This window comes from Ursus arctos, unplaced genomic scaffold (genome assembly GCF_023065955.2).
Source record: "Ursus arctos isolate Adak ecotype North America unplaced genomic scaffold, UrsArc2.0 scaffold_7, whole genome shotgun sequence".
Taxonomy (NCBI): Eukaryota; Metazoa; Chordata; class Mammalia; order Carnivora; family Ursidae; genus Ursus; species Ursus arctos.
In genome coordinates this window covers 69579751-69598296 of record NW_026623089.1, presented here as the reverse complement: position 1 = coordinate 69598296, position 18546 = coordinate 69579751, and the positions used below count along the sequence as shown (strand labels likewise).

Below are 18546 nucleotides of genomic sequence, written 5' to 3'. Positions count from 1 at the left end.
TTAACATTTTTTGTACATTCAGAGTACGCATAAAGCCAGCCGGAAGATCCTGGGTAGGGAGGCTGTCCACGTGCACATGGTTGAGGATATAGATTTTCAGATCAACTCCGACTCTGTGGGCTTGGCTGGAAGCATGGGGACTTTATTCAGTAGCCTATCGCTGGCTGCAGTGTCAACCCCCCGAATTTGGAGGCTTGGCACAGCACAAGTTCAGTTCTGAGTCATGGTGTTGGAAGACAGGTGGCAATTCCCCACTTGGTGATTTTCCTTCTGTTGCTGGCTCTGTTGTCCCTTGGAGCCTGGGAATCCTGCATGTGTAGCCAGTGGAACAGGGAAGAGGAGGGGTGGGGAGAAATGCCTACTTGCTTTTTATCTGCCCTGGCCGACACATGCCACTTTGGAGAGAAGTCATTTGGCCCGGCTTAGATGCCAGGGAGGCAGGGAAATACAGTCCGGGGCTGGACAGCCCCTCCTTGCAACAGCCCCGTACCACGGCGAGAAGCAGGGGGTCTTTGTCGTGCAGTCCCCGTCCCTGCTGTTGGACCTACCTTGGTGCCAGGGCATGAGGCGATGATAGCGGCTTGCTTAGGACTCCTGAGAGCTGGGGGCTTGGTCAGGAAACATGGGTGGGTGGCCCCATCCCACCTCTGTAGGGAAGACCCTTTATAAAGCCCTTTATAAAGCCCCACAAGACCCCAGAAAGGATTCTGTAACATGCGTATGTGCGTACGTCCCTGTCTGCCTTGTCAATTCCCTCTGCTACATACACGGGAGAAAATATCTTTACCACGGAACAAGGACACTCGGGGCCTCAGCACACCAACTTTCATACAAGCAAACGCATAAAAAACAACCAATAAGCATTTAAAATACCCACAGCCCCTCCACATGAATGCATAACAACATATTAAGAAGCCTGCCCCCATTTTGTTGGTGGAGGACTTAAAGCCTTTCTCAGAAAAAATTCTCTTCCATTTCCCTCCCAGAGAAACATGTAGCAGAATAATACCATATAATGGTTCTAGTGATGTGTTCCTGCAACAAGGGAGTGTTAGTTTCCGTTGCTTTTAATTTATTTTATGTTATAAATTAATAATGTATTTGTGATGGAGAGTAACTCATTAAATGTAAGTGTGATAAAGTAAGGCACTCGGATAAGAAAAGTGTGAAAACGATCCTGACGGGCTCCTAAATGTTACATTAAGTATACAAATCATTTTGTTTTCTCTCTACTTAAAGGAGAGAACAGCTCAGGAGGTAAATGTAATTACGATAATTCTATTTTAAAAGGCCCAGGAAGCACGAGAATAGAATTTGCGCAAACATCGAAAAAGGTGGCTGATTGTGGTCAGATCTGTCGTGTTCTATGCCAAAGTTGACTGGATTGTCTGAGGTGTGGCCACCAAACCAATATGTGCTCTCAGGACGAGGCTCATCAGCTCCAGGGCACAGAAAAGCCACTAACTGTGGGGCTCTACCTTCGAGCGTGATGACCTGGGCTGGAAAAGGTATCTGAAGTTTCCCACGGACTCCGCTGGAGAGCCCCCACCCTCTCAGTCCCAGACCTGCAGGGGTTTCAGTGGTGGGTGGACGGAGGGCCGGCCCGAGAGGGTCTGCACACGTGGCCTGGTCTGCTCTGGCTCATGCCCGAAGTGGGTAAGATGTGCTCTGTGACGGGAGGGGGCTGTCTCTGTGAAGCACTCAGCACGGACACTGGCTATAGGGGAAGGTTCGGTTTGATTCTGCGTTGAGAATTGGGCATAACAATTTCTAGCGACTGCTTTGCCCATGGGCTCCCAAATCCTCAGCTGAGGAAAGCCTATGTGGAATGTACTATAAAGAAATAACACAGGAGAAAATGCAAGTGCCGAAAGTCCCTTTGCTCTGTGGCCCCATTAGAAAACAGCTACAAGAAATAGAGTAGATGTGGTAAGGGTGTTAAGGCAGAGAATGCAAATTCACCACCACCACCACCACCACCTTAACCGCTGCTTCAGTAGTAAGGGGAGCAGTGACCCCCGCCAATTCAACACCAACCAATGGCCACGTTCCCAGCAAGCTGATTTGTACACAGTGCCCCTAACCCTGCAGCCAGGCTGTGGAAATAGGCCTTATCTATCTATCTATTCTCCCTTCCTTCCTTCCTTCCTTCCTTCCTTCCTTCCTTCCTTCCTTCTTTTCCTCCCCTCCCTCCCTCCCTCCCTCCCTCCCTCCCTCTCTCTCTTCCTTCCTTTCCCCTCCCCTCCCCTCCTTCCTTCCTTCTTTCATATTTATTTATTTTGGAGAGAGAGAGAGCACGTGAGTGGAAGGGGCAGAGGGAGAAGCAGACTCCCCACTGAGCGCAGAGCCTGACACAGGGCTCGATCCCACAACCCTGAGATCATGACTGAGCCAAAACCAAGAGCCAGACACTTAACCAACTGAGCCACCCAGGCGCCCCATCCCCCATTCTTAAATATGAGAACACTGAAGCGAAAGGAGCACTTATAAACAACTTACCCAAATTCACATAGTTTGTAAGTGGTGGATCTGAGAACGTGAACCAGCCTGACCCCAGGGCATGGGGTCCCTTTCCTCTGCCACGTGGCCTTGCTCCTCCCTGTATCCCTGGGGCCTGGTGTGGGATGACACTAGTAGGTGCACACTGGTATGGGGCAGGAAGAGTGGTGAGGGCTTTGGAAGCCATTATACTGTCTGTTCCTAGGGACATGGGTGGTCATTCCAATTTAGCTAAGAGCTGTGTACAAGAAAGGCTCAGGGAGTGCCAGCGGAAGGAAAATGACGTGCATCTGCTTTAGCATTCTGCACAGCACCTGCATTTCCCCCTTTACCTCTTTTAGCTTCCAAAAAACGAAAAAGAACATCAAGAGCTTGACAGGACATTGCTTTTTAGATGAATCGCCTTGAATTTCTGTCTGGCTTTCAGCTCATGTAACATATGAGTTCCCTGCCCTTTTCCTGTCAAACTTGTCTCAAAGCTCACTTCTGCCAAGAAATACCCCCATCCTGCCAGCCCAGAATAATGACAGGGCATGATATTGCTCTCCCTGCTGTGGGCTCCACACCAGCTACATGGCTTATCTGAATATTCGCGAGGAGAAAGATTCCGTTATCTGTGGTTGGAATATTCTCCATCATTATCACCACCATCACCATCACCAACATCACCACCATCATCGTCACCATCATCCTCACCGTCATCACTGTCCCCAACATCACCATCACTATCACTATCACATGATCACCATCATCATCATCGCTATCATCATCACGATTATCATCATCACCATCCCCAACATCACCATCACCAACATCACCACCATCATCGTCACCATCATCCTCACCATCATCATCACCGTCATCACTATCCCCAACATCACCATCACTATCACTATCACATGATCACCATCATCATCATCGCTCTCATCACCATTATCATCATCACCATCCCCAACATCCCCAACATCACCATCGTTATCGCTGTCATCATCACCATCATCACTATCACCATCACCAACATCATCATCATCTTATAATCTGCAGAGAGCGGGAGCTATGGCTTGTGTGAGTCTGGGGAGTCACATTTGAAGGTGGATACAAAACCTCTGGACCAAGCGCCGTTTGGGGCTTTCTACACATCATCACATTTAAGCCAGTGCAGCTGGAACACAAGGTCTAGACAAGAGCTTTGAGAGCCCAGAGGAAGGGCAATCCCAGTACAACCCCCAGAGGCGGGTACTGGGGGCTCTGTTTTATAGAGAAGGAGTGAAGCTTGGAGCTTTTGGTGACCAATCAATGGCCACATAGTGAAATAAAGGCAAAGCTGGGCTTCGAACGTGAGCTGTCCAAGAACCAGCCTGTATTCTTACCAATTTATCACTGTGCCCCAAGTGCCGGCTGGAGGCTTTCTTACCCACCGTTGCTCGATCCTGCCCAGGCACTGCCTTCATATTCTTCCCTATGAGGAAAGCGTGTTGACCTATTTCCCTTGCGGCATTTCTGAAGAGGTCTGGAACTGAAGAGAACAAAGGTCTCACGCCCCTTCTCTGAGCATCTGTAGCCTCTTTGGTAATATGGATGAGTTGGATCAGAGAATCCTCAAAGTCCCTTCCTGATCTTTTAAGATGTCTGTGCAGATGACTTTTTCCCTAAATGTGGTGAAATCTTTAAATTTCAGTATGCCCGTGAGCTGGCTTACTAGCCTTCACTCTATGACTGAGAACCACATGGAAAGTAAGAAATGGCTCAACCCTAGCTGGGTGGATGGAGTGGGGTCTGTGTCTTCTGTGCCCATCAGCTGCATGCATCCTCTGGTGGCCCATATGCACCTGCGTGCGCGTGCCTCTCAGAACCTTCGCGCATCCATGCACGGGGCCCTTCTCCATTGTTGGACTTATACAAATGTTAATTCTGCTCCTCCAGGATCCCCGCTCTGGAAAGCCACCCCTCCTTGCTCTACACCTTCTGTACCACTGCAACACGGATCTTGCAAATAAATGTTCACAATGGCCCTGGCACTTTGTGTTGAAAATTTTACTATATTTCTTGACGATAAGTCAAGCCTAAGGTACCTGGAACCCCAAAGAGCCACAATCCCATTGATATGGCAATTACTTAAATGGCTACTATTTTTCAAACCCACAAGCATGAGCATTGGATCTGACCTTTTGCAAAACTTCCATGAAGCTGCGTGGGAAAACATGACATCGCTGCAGCTGAATTCGATGTGCTCTGAAAGTACAAGGTTAAATGACATAACCTCCATAAACTGCTCAACTTCAAAGACAAATCCTTGATATCCTTTCAGGGATTACCAAAAACCTCAGATAACCGGGGGATGAACGGAGGCTGAAGTACACGAGAACAGAGGAGATCAGCAGCTAACACGATATTTCCTACTTGCCTCAGTGAAAGCTGAAAAATCACTTGCGGAATATTCTCGACTCATCTATGGGAGAGTCTGGCTGTCACTGAATTTCCCTGGGATGGAGCCAGTAGCTGTCTAGTGGAGATATAGGGGTGAGGTGGGGATGATATATGAGGAGAAATGAATGAGCTAAACTATGAACACCGTGATGAGAGGACGCAGGGGTGGACCCTGCCGAGCACGGGAGAGCCGGTACAAAAGCAGGAGGGCGCTGTCACCATCTGGGTCGCGAGGACCATACTTGTGTTTCGTTTCTCTACTAATAACATCCCTGAATATTTCAAATGGTATCTTAAAACAGGCAGAGACGATCTAAACCTATGTCAGCCACACCCGTCTCATTTCTTCTTTTGCTGACAGTGGGACCCATTCTGATGTCCCATTCAGACCTGGAGCACGGCTTGCGTGCTCAGACGGCTCTGTGCGTGCGTGTGCGTGCGCATGCGCGTGCACGTGTGTGGTGTCTGGGGGGGAGGTACGCCGCCTCAGCAGCGAGCCTGACCAAAATCTCCCGGCATAAAGATGGTTATATACCATTGCCATTATTTACCACGAAGCAGAGGACACAGGCCATTTAAAAACTAAAGTTCCCCCATTTTTGCCCATTGTTTTCTAAGCCGGTTACAAAAACAAACAACACATCAAACAGCAACTGCAAGGGCTCTGAGCGTATCGCCGCCTTTGGAGTTGATGGTTCTTGAAAATTAAGACCGGAAACAAGACTGCTCCGAGTCAGGAGGAAGGGGGAAGGCAGAGGGATGCACTGAGCCCCGGACAGTTTGCCCCTCCTTCCCTCCCTCCATTGGGCCCTCTGAGCTGGGGCTTGACCAGGGCTCTTGGGTTCCACTGGTCAGGCCTCCTTGCCACCTGACTCCTGTATCCAGGGGTACAAAGGTAGCTTCAGCCACTGGGCTCTGAGCAACTCGAGGGCAAGAATGAATGTGCTTGGAACTTCTGGTCCCCAGTGACCTGCGGTGCAGGGTCAGAGTAGACAGCTGGTGAAATTTTACTGCAGAAATGAATGCTTATAGGAATCAAGAATGAACGAGCCAATGGGTAAGCAGGGCTGACCCAGGCATGTGGATTTGGGTGGGGTGGGGAGATGGTGGTGTAACCACAGGCCCCTTCAACAGCCAGACAAGTCCCCAGGCTGACACCACCACCTCCCCACTTGGCACCCCAACCCTCTAGCCTGGCTTCATGGGACACATCATATTTTATTTGTTTATTGTTTCTTTCCCCACTAAAATGTAATTTGCACAAAGGCAGGGATTTTCACTTGTTTTAGCCACTGCTCTATCTGTAGCACCTAGAACCTTGGCAGATTTTGTAGAATGAATGAAGGCCTATCTCCATCTTCCTAGAGTGGGAGGCCCCTGTGCCTTGATTCCACAGTGCCCTCACCCTATAAAGAGCTGTGGCTGGGAAAACAGGCCAGGGCATGGCTGGGTCTCAGGATAAGAAAGGTCAGCCACAGAAGACCACCAGGTCGCATCAGGCAGAAGGCCCCATGGCACCAAGAAAGCAGGGGTGTGCTGGGGCGTTGCTATTAAGGGCTGCCTGGGTGATGCCTCAGCATTCCCACTGGGCCCCACTAACATGTGCCGAAGCTTCCCGGAAAGAAGATATTCCCCCATATTTTCAGAACGCCTGAGTTTGGTGACAAAATGACCACCGGAATGAATGCTTCTCACCAATATGAAAGTTTGCTTTAGGGTGAAGAAGAAGTGACAGTTCAAAGCAAGAGAGCTGGCTTTGTAATCCTTTAAGACGTACACTCAACATCTTGGCATTTCTCAGAAACTGGGTTCTCTCTCCCTGCTAAAAAACCCCACAAAGAAACAAAAAATGAAAACGCGTGAGTCACTGTACTGCTGATGTGAAATGGGGCATATTGTGTAAGCAGCTGTGGAATTAGCACTTGGAGCCTTCCTTTTGCAAGCAGCTCTGATGATATCTGTCCTCCATTCAAAATGTCCCCAAGGATCCCGCTGCTTCGAGAATCAAGCCCTTGATCCAGCAGCACCCAAAGGCCTTCTGCTCTGGGCCTCAATCTGAGTATAGCTCTAATGTGTACCCTGCCCTGTCCACGCACTCCAGCTGCAGCCCTGGCTGCCCACCCTCCTGCCTGCCTCCTCCCTACAGCTCGTTCTGGTTTCCATGTGGGTCTGTCTCTCACTCAGTTGTGAGCTCCTAGGGCGAGGAACGTCACCTCATTCCCCACATGTGCCCGCATGCCCCATAGGTGGACGTCAGCAAGAGTCTGTTCAGCTGCACGGGCCTGCAGCCTCGCGCTCTGTTCCACGTCCTACAGCACGGTGGTGGTGGTGGTATTTCTAGATCCAGTCCGATGGCTTCTCTGTTCTACCTGGAACCTTTCCATGTCCCCTACCCCCAACCCAGTATTCATGCCAGAATTCAAACCTCTCTGCGTGGCGTGGGAGGGTCACCAGGGGCTGTTCCTGCCTAACTTCCCCCACCCCATCCCACTTACATCCCACGGCCGATCAGAGCTCCCTCGTGTGCTATGCTCTCTCTATGCAGCCTCTGCGCTTCCCCGAGCTACTCCGCCTTCCCCAGGGTCCAGCACCCAGAGCACTGTCTGCTTGTCTTTAAAGACGTTGTTCCTCAGTTATCTTCTTGAAGAAACTTTCCCACCCTGCCCCAGGACCCAGGCACCTGGCCTCTCCCCCAGGCTCCCCTGCACACACCCCCCCACCTTGCTTGCCTTCTGACTCCCATACTGGGTGCTCATTTATCACTGTGTTCCTACTGCCTCGCCCAGAGAAGACAGCAATGCCGCTTTCAGACGGAACAAACTTCTGGATCACAAGTGCTCCACTTTGCTCCTTAGACCTTGAATGTTAGAGCTACAAGACCACACACGGTTCCTACGTTAAGCCTGCGCAGCTACGCACACGCTGGGCCCCAGCAGGATTTAAGATGAAAGGCTTCAAAACTGCCCTTTCCCCCTTCTTGGCTCAGACTGTTTCTCAGTGTTTCTGAAAAGGAATCAGTTGGCTAGCTTACAGACGCCCAAAACTACAAAAGGCAGAGGAAAACATCTGTCACCACTGTATCGTTCACTTTTGTGTGATAGCAAAAGGTTCTAGCGCTTACTTATGAAAAGAGGCCACTATGGGTAGAAATTTCTGGAAGACCTTCTGACAAGCATGCTCAGGAGGCCCAGATCCGCTCTGGCCAATCTCAGCTGCCCCTGGGATCTGAGACACTGTCTTGCTGTCCCGGAAAGTCATACATCTCCGGGGCACGGGCCTGATGTAGCCTTCTTCCCAGGCGCCCAGCTGTGGAGGAGACTCTGGGGATGCCCCCCCCTTCCAGCTGGGCCCGCCGTTTCTACAGCGCCCACACGCATCTCCATGGCCAGAGCCTGTTCTGGGTCTCGGGCACTGCTGCTTCCTTGGCGCGTGTCAGCAAGCACAGGGGACCACAGGCATGAGAATGAAAACCCAGGACGGTTGGGCTGGGGGGTTTTCACGTTCACCCTCTTCATTCCTGACAACAGTGGCCGATCAGGAGAAGCCGGGTCAATTCTACAATGCCCTCTGTGTAGCCAGCAGGGCCCGGAGCAGATTTCTCCCAGGAATAACACCTGCGTGACCTCTAAGACCCACTCCTGTCGTGTAAGTAGATCACCGCAAGGCGCCCGATGAACGAGGCCTGGGCTACATCCTGGGATGTCACCCACAGAGGACAGCACAGGGCAGGGACAGTTCCTCACATTTTAATGGCATTTCACGCTGATAGGGCACTTACGTATACAGTGTCTCGACTGATCACACAACAATCTTATGTGCAAGATGGTGCATGTGTCACCACGTTCCATTTACAAAGGAGCATCTGAGGCTCCCAGAGCTTACATGATCGCCCGTGGGGCCTCTCCTCCCTCACAGTGGCACAGGACCAGGGCTCAAACATCCCCGGGGCCCGAAGGGAGTCCCTCATCAGTGCTACGTGGTACGGTGAATCCTGGCTCCTGCATTTGGTCAGACCGGCAGCATTTAAAAACCTGTAAGTCTCACATGTCCAGGGCTGTTAGAGTCCAAGTGCAGCCCTTGGGCCAGTGGCAGCACCAGCAGCATCCCCGGGAAGCTCGTCAGGAAAGCAGAGTCTCAGATCCACCGGACCTACCAAATAAATCAGCGTCCGCCCTTCGGCAAGATCTCAGGTGGGCTCGCTGGGTTTCAAGGGCTCTGCGCTGGGCAATAGAAGCTCTCCTCTCTGCTTTGGCTGACTTTTCTAGCTTCACGTTGGGGAAGCAGCCTAGCAGGGGAGGGCTTGGGGAAGAGAACCTTCCATCTGATTGCTTGCCTCCTGACAGCCACAAGAAGAGCTGCCTTCACTGCTTCCCTCTCTGTGAAAAAGGTCTCTACCTTTGCTCTTTTCTGCCCCATTTCTTTCCGAAACACTTCTTTCAGCCAGAGACACTTCTCCTCCAGATCTCTCCCTCGCCGACACTAATTCTGATAAAAGCCCAAAAATGGAAGATGCGATTTCGGTTTTCCTTGACTTCTGGGAATCCCAAAGTCTGTTTAGAGAACTCCCAATGTGAGCTGTGACAGTCACCATCTCCTAAGTCAAGTCGGTGATGTTAAAATGCTCTCTCCCTTTTCTGAGAAAGAATCTTTCTTTGCCCCCCCTAGTGGTGTGTGCAGCTTGACCAGCCACCCAGTAAGTGGTTGGTAAATGGGCAGCTCTGCTTAGAGCTGATGTTTAAGAAAGATTTTATGGAAGATTTTTTTTAAGAGGTGGAGCTACGCTTTACTGTAGAAACCGGGCAGGGTTTTAGCTGGCTTCGCCGATCACAGTGTGATTATCGGCCCTGCCCTGCACCGCTCCCCCCACTGACCCCACCTCCATCATCTTTCCATGGTCCTTCCCAGACACTTTCTACAGGGAGACAGTGAGCCAAAGTCGTGTTGACTGACATCTGTGTTGAACTAATCTACTTTAGTCACCTCTCCTTTTTCCCACCTGGACTTTTTAACCACCACCGAGCGTGGTTCCTTCTGTGTTGTTCTCAGCAGTCAGTGAAGGGGTGTGGGGCCTGCCCTCAGGGGCCGGCAGCGCCTGTCTTGTCCCGAGGTGAGCGGTGCTCACGGGGAGGACACGTGTTTAAGGCGGCAGCCCGTCCTGCCCTCAGCGGGGCCTCCGTTCAGCATGCAGGGGTGAAGGGAGCAGGGAAATACATGTCACCGTCTCTGCCCGTGATCCTCTCTCAAGAAAGGACGCATAAGCTCGCTTTCAGCTCTTTGTTAAGAAGAAGGAGCTCCATATTCTAATCAGTTTAAAGAAGGCAAACTTCTAATGACGAACTGTGCTCCGAGCTGCATGACTGTTAATACATCGTTTACTGAGTATCTGTTCTTGTGTGTGACCAAAGCCGACTGTTGCTTTCCTCCTGCCCTGGGGACAATCGTCGGCCCTATCAAGGTTCCTAAACCTTTCAGGCTGCTTTTGGCTGCTCCTCAGGAGAGGTGCAGTAAGTGCCTCTTCGGTGATTTCTGGCGGGTCCATGAGCCACTGGTTTAATTTAATGTTGAGAACACCCCAGGCCTGGGCCCTGGCTCTGGGCTCCAGGCTCCTTACTCCAGCACCAGACCTTGTCCCCAGATTTTGCTCCGAAGTCTTTCCACTAAGGGGATGTGTGAGGCTGCCTTGTGACTCGGTCTGTGCGCCATGGGAGCCCCTTCCTCTAGAATCAGTGGTCTGACTTACAACTTGGTTTCCCAAAGCAGCCAGTCTGAATTTCCTCAGACCTGTACAAAAGTTGGGACCTCACACCTCCCCCTGTAACTTTACAGGGATATCTAATGGTGGATTCCCGCAGAAAGATCCCGATCCGAGTCTAGACCTCCATTCCTCAAACTCTTTGCTCCTTGGACCCGTGATGTTGTTAGTTATCTATTGACTTCTGGCGGCCACTTCAGAACAGGGCTGGAGCTTGAAGCAGACGGTACAGGGGACGTGGTGGTTTTACGGGGCATGTGTCTGGTGAGGTGGGGTGAAGTGGGAAAGAAGGCAGTGGTGAAGGACTGAGGAACCTTCAACTTTCAAACATTTTTCCCACCTCTGGGGCTGACCAAAGCTAAGCTCCCAGGGCCCACCCGGTCGCCTTGGCCAGCATTCTTTCCCAGTTTTTTTCCGAGTAGATCTGACTTGGGCCAACAGGAAGCCCCTGACACAGCCCACAGAGGGCCTCCAATTAGGGCAACCATGAGACCCCGCAACTGGCCTAGGATGAGGATCAAGGTCAACACCAACAATCTGACTTCTGAGGAGGCCTAGGGGAACCCTGCTGTCTATTGAAGAAGAGGGTTTGCCAGGGTTTCTGGCTTCTTTGTGAAAGGAAGTTCATACCAGTGGACTCCATATGGGAAAGTAGAGTCCACAAAGTTCAGACGCTGCTTTGATTTTGAGAGCCACGCTGCCGGGTAAAATCAGACCCATGCAATCACATCAGCAAAAGAGGAAACGTCTTGGGTTGGAAAGAGAATGAGTAATCAATTCTTTGCAGCGAACATCTCCACGAGGGAAGGTAAGCTACAGGAAGCAGCCACGTCACCTGGCTCCGTGGACTCACGCTGCTCACCCCAGCCTGAGGAGGGGTAAACAGAGCTACAGATTTGTCCCCGTTCTACCTTTTCTGGGGACCTACCACAGGCTCTCTCTAGAAGATGCTGGCTTTTGTTTCATATAAAGGAGTTCTTAGGGTGGAAGACACGGGAAGCAGGTGTTTACCACCCGGCCGGGGGCGGGGAGCAGAATCCCGATCCTGGCCCCACTCCGGCAGCAGGTGACACTGGGACCTCTCACCACTGCTCCCACTGGCCCGACACAGTGCCAGCTGCCGGGACAGCCCAGTGGCGCCAGCACTCAGGAGAGCAGCCCAGAGCTTGGGGCCTGCCATCCGCGCGTTCCTACCTGTATCTCTGCCTCACAGACTGCTTCTCCTCCGACTTGCAGACGTGCCCCACGTAGTACAATGGGAAGAACAGAAAGTTCCAGTTGGTGGCAAACCACGTCAGGGTGAAGGGAGCATCGAACTTCCTGAAGGTCAGCTTGGCGAGCTGCGTGGCGCCCGCCCACGAGGAGCACACGCACAGCACCACGGCCACGCCCCAGAAAATCTTCCTGAGCTGCGCCCCGGAGCATCTCCAGCAGTGCGGGCTCGTCCTGCCGCCGGCCTCCGCCCCCGCCGGCGCCTGGGCCTCCGCCGGGCCCGGGGAATCCCGGGGGCGCTCCTCCCCTGGGGGAAGAGAAGGGGTTGGTTAACTGGGGGGCCTCCACACCTTCCCCTCGCCGCCCCAGACCAAGGCGGGAGCCGGAGCGAGAAGGCACCTGACCCCACCGCCGCTGTCACAGTCAGCCACCCTGGGGAGGGGGTGAGGGGCTGTGGGGGCAGCTTTCTGAAACAAAACTTAAACAGAAGCCAGTTTTCACTGGTTTTGTTATCCTCCGGGATCCTGACCCTCCAAGTGTGGTCCATGGGCGAGCTGCATCGGCGCCCGCCCCTAGCTTGCTGGAAACGGAGCATCTCAGGCCCCACTCCAGAAGCCCAAAAGCCGAAGCCGCATTTCAACAGGTGATCTGCGCGCACGTCAGTGTTCGGGAAACACTTCTCCGACACACACAGGCTGAAATCTTTTCACCCTGGTCTGTGTCAGCTCACATGTCCTGCTGTGCTATAGGGCGCCGGGCGTGCCAGGGGCTGGGGATGCCTGCATGAGAAGGTCACAGCCCCTGACCTCGGGACACTGCCAGAAGCCCCTCCTGCCTGTTACTTGAAGGCACAAATGCCAAGATGCTCATCTTATTTTGCGTGCCTAGCAAAAATAGACTTTTCTCTCTGATCGCTTTATTTGCCCCGTCTTCCTGCTGATGGGCTTCAGTTCCACTTCGAAGTGTTACTTAAAAACCACAGCCTCTGGCAGCGGCTGCTGTGGAAGGCCTCAGACACTCCATTCGGAGCCATGTGACTTCTGGAAACCAGGCTGCAGCCCACAGCCTGGCTCCGCGGCAGCGTTGTTCCCACAGACCGTGAGGAGGTGAAAAGACGTTATTTTCCACTGTTTGGTTTTCATTCATGATTATGTGCGTGTCAGTCAGCTGGAAATTTAAACAGAGCTGTAACTTGCATAGGGTGTAGCCACAGACAGATGCAAGTCTCCGGGAGACAGCATTCTTGCCCCTTACACGTTCAGCCTGGCGCTCGGCTGAATGGGCGTGCCCAGTGCTGAAGGGCGGTCTCCACCACGGGAGTACAGGAGATAGCGCAAAATATACCGGGGTCACATATACTCGGTATATTTCAATGACAGTAAACCAAGCTTTGTATATCACACTTTCTGAAACATAATTCCACGAGGCAAAATCCTGAAAGGAGCCTCTTACGCCGGTGTTAGCTAATCTGATGATGAATGGCCAGCCCCGGCTGTATCTGTTTCAGCCAAAGGTAATCCCAAGCCTTACGTGGCTAGTCAAGGAGAGATCATGTCCTTTACTAGCCCCAATCCTACTTGACTCCATCTATACTGTGCTTCCTTACCTGCCTGAATGTGTAATTTCCCTCTGCCTCTTACTTCTCATGTGAGCAAACAGGACAGCCAGAAAGCCTTGGAAAATCGAATGCATAACCACCTGAGTTTCCAGCAAGGTGTGTGTTCCTGTCATGGGATGGAGGGCAGGGAGAGGCACGGAAGGGCAAAAGCAAGGCCGAGTTCTGCGTTAGCCCTCCCACCAGGATGCCTGGACGTCGCTCCCAGTGAATCCCCACAACTTAAGGCAAGTTCAGTTTCAGACAGAAGCACGCACATTTCAATTTATACACTGATTACCTGACATCGTGAGTGAGCCCTGCCACCTTTCGTTACTGGGATAATGTCCAAGCAGTGCTGGGGGTGATCTCTCAACGATCATTACCATTGTCAAAAACTCATATGGGAAAGATAATTATGGAGATGAAAAAAAAATCTGCAGAAAAAGAAAATTCAGTTTCACACGACTAACTTCCTACTGAAGACAGACTCTGGAGGAGGGTGAATAGATTCAGGCTTATGGCCTGTTTTTTTCTTCATTGTCTTCATCGTGTTTTAGTTCTTGATTGTGGCAAATACAGTTTTAAAACTTAAAGAATTAAGTGATGACAGATGCTGTGTCCTGGTGTGATGACAAAGAAAGTTACCAAATCCTGTGATATTGTGTTAAAATGCTCCCATAGATTTGGAATAAAGAAGTCATACTCTTAATTTTGTCACCCTTTCAGATCATTTCATCAAGGGAATATTAATAATATACAAGCAAAATAAAGACATTCAAGACCAAAATCTATGCTATTCTTTAAAAATCAGATAGGACAACGCTTCCCAACATGTTAACAGGCACTATAAGAAAAAAGGATTCCATGGGGCGCCTGGGTGGCACAACGGTTAAGCGTCTGCTTTCGGCTCAGGGCGTGATCCTGGAGTTATGGGATCGAGCCCCACATCAGGCTCCTCCGCTATAAGCCTGCTTCTTCCTCTCCCACTCCCCCTGCTTGTGTTCCCTCTCTCGCTGGCTGTCTCTATCTCTGTCGAATAAATAAATAAAATCTAAAAAAAAAAAAAAGTAAAAAGGATTCCATGATCAGAAAAGTTTGGGAAATACTAGGTAGATCAGAGCCAGGTTCCTTTGCTTTAGGAACATTCAGGGCTAATGGACATTGTGAATTTCCACAGCTACAGGATGTGTGTTTCCCATATTATTATCATTATTATTTGTAAAGACTTATTTCTTTACTTTAGAGAGAGAGAGAGAAAAAGCATGCGTGAGTGGGGGGAGGGGCAGAGGGAGAGGGAGAGAATCTCAAGCCTACTCGAACGTGGAGCCTGATGTGGGACTCGATCTCATGACCCTGAGATCATGACCTGAGCTGAAATCAAGAGTTGGCTGCCTAACCAACTGAGCCAGCTAGGTGCCCTTGTTTCCCATATTATTTAAATGTAACACCTATGGTAGGAATGGTGCCCCTTGGAACAACCCTTTGGGAAACACTGGCATAGACCCACAAAGAATCCTAGGCATCAAAACCAAATTCATCGCAAACTTCCCATTTCACTATACTGAGCTTCTTATGATCATAATAATTATTTATCAGCTTCATTACCTCACTCATTCCTAATACTTCTGTTAGAGTAGACCTACTTCCCATAAAGTAAAAATATTCTTTGTAAGTAGTTTAGAGAAGTACTGAAGAGCATAAATAATAAGGAATACAAACTAATCTGAGTACCCAGAGATAATACTGTTGAGATTTTGCTGCATTTTTCCCAGTCTTGTGTGTCTTTGCACCACACACACACACACACACACACACACACACACACACTCGCAGCAAAACTGGGATCATGTTATGTTTCATCCAGCATTCATTTAACCGCATAGGGCTACATACAGTGTGACGTATCGTAGGCACATCTCAGTCGGCTGGGGAACCGCCATGAAGCATCCACCCCGTGCCAAGAGCTCCGGACAGTCAATAAAACAAATATAAAGCATGATTACTGTTCTTCAGGAACTTACAGTCTGTCTGTGACAAAACAGACCTATGAAAGCATTACAGAACAATTATGTGCAGAACAGATTTTGGCTGTAACGGAAATCCTGAACAGAGCGTGACCAGCGTGGGCTGTGATAACAGTGAAAAGAACCAGATGAAGCAGAAGCCTGGCCTGGGTCTTGAAAGACAGAAAGGCTCTGAGTAAAAAAGGGAACAAAGTTCAGGGTCAGAAATACACCTGGTCTGCTGAGGGGCAGGGAGCAAGGCCGTGGGATCTGAGAGCCACTGCCACTTTGCCCCACTGGGACACCCAATCTTGCCTTGGTCAGACATTCAGACCAAAAGGACCAGAGAAAATTCAGATATTAGTCCTACTGTATTAGGAAGTTCGGGCCCCAGTGTCTGTAACGACAGTTAAAATGAGTTAAGGAATAAGTACAGAGTGATACAGTAAGTTTGGTTTGCAGGCGCGCTCATTCTCCACTACTTGAAGGACAGCAAATGCATCCCACGTCACGCGTCATTCTCAGGGTCATTTTCAATGCACTGTTCCATTTATGCAGGTTTCAGAGAGGAGGAATTACAACGAGAGGGGTGGGCAGTATCCCTTCTCAAAAGCCTCTCAAATCTTCAAGTGCAGGAAACTTTTGCTGACTTTCCTTCCCATCCTAAGTTGCAAGTCACGTGATTCCTCTGCATTTGCTATCCCTCCTCCAGTATACATAACAGCAGATTGCCTCAAAGACATCAGTGCTGAATTAGCTTCATGCTGTTTCCTGTCCCAGCAACTTCGACCATTATTATACGACTAGGGATGCTATTTATGTCACCCGCCCTCTCCAACAACCTCCCACTCCACTAACTACCCCTCTACTGATGATCTTGTGCCTTCCATCCTAACCTTGCCCTTCAGCCAACAGTTCTGGGAGCAACTCAAAGTAGATTATACACTCTGGCCCAATGGTCATACATGCAGTAATGGTGGAACCAAGCACCTCCTTTTGGTTATGCCATGTAATTCATTCAGAAGCACCGGGGGATGGGTGGGTCTTCCCTGTTCTGTTGCCTGAATTGCTTCCACAGGCCATTGTAGAAAAAGGTGTGTGTGTGTGTGTGTGTGTGTGTGTGTGTGTGTTGGAGGAGTGTTCTCTTGTGCACAATGTGTACTCCATGGCATGGTGAGATGTAACCATATCCATGCATGAACTTCCATCCTGAGCTCTGGTCTCTGAGAGAGGCAATTTATTGATACCATGCATCAGTCCTACCACCTGCAAAATCACTCTCAATGCTGGTCTCCTACCAGCACTCAGAAAGCATTCACAATCTTGCGCCAAGTACAAGCAGCTCCTAGAGACCTGGTCTGCTCAGGACGAGGAAACTCGAGGTCCTAATGGGTGAGCTGGAGGTCTGGTTTAGTGACCAACTCACTCTGAGACCAAGGCAAGTCCTTTGTCTAATGAGTTGCCCACTGCTTTCCCCTGAGAAAATGATGAATTGGAGACTTTCCATGTTTATTCAGTGAAAGTCCATTTCTATAATGAGAAAGCAAGAAAAACTGGAAGAGCATTCACTCTTAAAGTTCCCATAAAATGGCCCTTCCAAACTTCCAGGAGAAGACTAACTTTTCTTTGAGGTCCCTGAGAATAAGTGGACCCTTGGTGACACTCTCTATGAAAAAGCATCTGGGAAGTTTGTACTTAGAAAGTGCCCGAGTCATGTCTTAGGGGTAAGAGACCCAGAGCTGGGATCAAAGGCCCATTGGCTGGCATGGTTCCAGCCTTCTGGAAGCACAGGTGATTCCCTTGTACAGAGACCAGGAGGGGGCAGCCCCCAATGACACCTCCATCAGTGAGATTTATATAGCTATATTTTATAGCTTTTTTGAGGTATACATTCATAGTCATAAAATTCACTTGTTGTAGGGGTACAATTCACAATTGTCATTAAGTTTACAGAGCTGTGAGACGATCACTGCTATCCAGTCTTAGAACATTTCCATCACATCAAAATGAGTCCTGATGCCCCCCTTCTGCCACCACCCCCTCCTGCCCTCAATCTCAGGCAGCCACAGGCTGCTATCTCTACAGATTTGCCTATTCTGGATATTTCCTATGTGACTTCTGCATCTGGCTTCTTTCATTTACCATAAGGTCTTCGGGGTTCATCCACGTTGCAGCACGTGGCCACAGCTCATTCTCTTTCACGGCCGGGGAGTGTTCTGCTGTACGGACATTCTTACGCTGTGTTTCTCTGTTCGTCAGCTGATGGACATGCGTGTCATTTCCCATTTTTGGCTATTGTGAATGACACTGCTGTGAACGCTGACATAAAATTCTCTGTGTGACTACTATGTTTTCATTCCTCTTGGGTGGACTAGCTATGTTTCGGGTCTACTTATCCCACTAATATTTATTGAAATTAATAAATATTGCTACCGTGAAGCACAAAGTGGAGGCCTACGTGTCCACGTCTCAGAGGGCTCAGTGTCTCCAGCTCCATCCAAACAGGACACGGTGGAGAGCTGCTCTGGGAACTAGAGCCTGCTCTCTGTTTTTCCTGGACGGCCCAGGGGAAGAGGGCCTACATTTCCGTTTATTGATCACTGATACATACGCCAGTTTTGGGTCAGGCCACCCAACTAAATAGCTTTCGTAAAACGAAGAGCTTCGTAGAAAGCTTTTTTTTTTTAAAGATTTTTAAAAAAAAATTTATTTATTCGACAGAGATAGAGACAGCCAGCGAGAGAGGGAACACAAGCAGGGGGAGTGGGAGAGGAAGAAGCAGACTCATAGCGGAAGAGCCTGACGTGGGGCTCGATCCCAGAACGCCGGGATCACGCCCTGAGCCGAAGGCAGACGCTTAACCGCTGTGCACCCAGGCACCCCTCGTAGAAAGCTTTTGTTTATGGCCGTTAGCAAGTGTAATTCATCTCCTAAAAATGCACTTCTGGTTTTATCTCACATCCTCTTTAGATACTTGCTCAGTGAGTTGACATGTGACTGTTTGTTGTTGTTGTTATTTGTTTTCTTTAAAGTAGTGGCTTGGGGAAGACGGAAGA

The 18546-nt window shown here is 50.0% G+C and overlaps 1 protein-coding gene across 2 annotated transcripts in view; it reads right to left on the bottom strand.

Moving 5' to 3' along the window:
• Positions 1-18546, bottom strand: part of SLC35F3 (solute carrier family 35 member F3) — a 383882-nt gene that overhangs the window by 89488 nt on the left and 275848 nt on the right. For both annotated transcript variants that reach the window (XM_044386054.3, XM_026504157.4), the window contains one exon: positions 11873-12197. In XM_044386054.3, coding sequence (XP_044241989.1) covers positions 11873-12197 — 325 coding nt within the window. The remainder of the gene's footprint in view (positions 1-11872; positions 12198-18546) is intronic.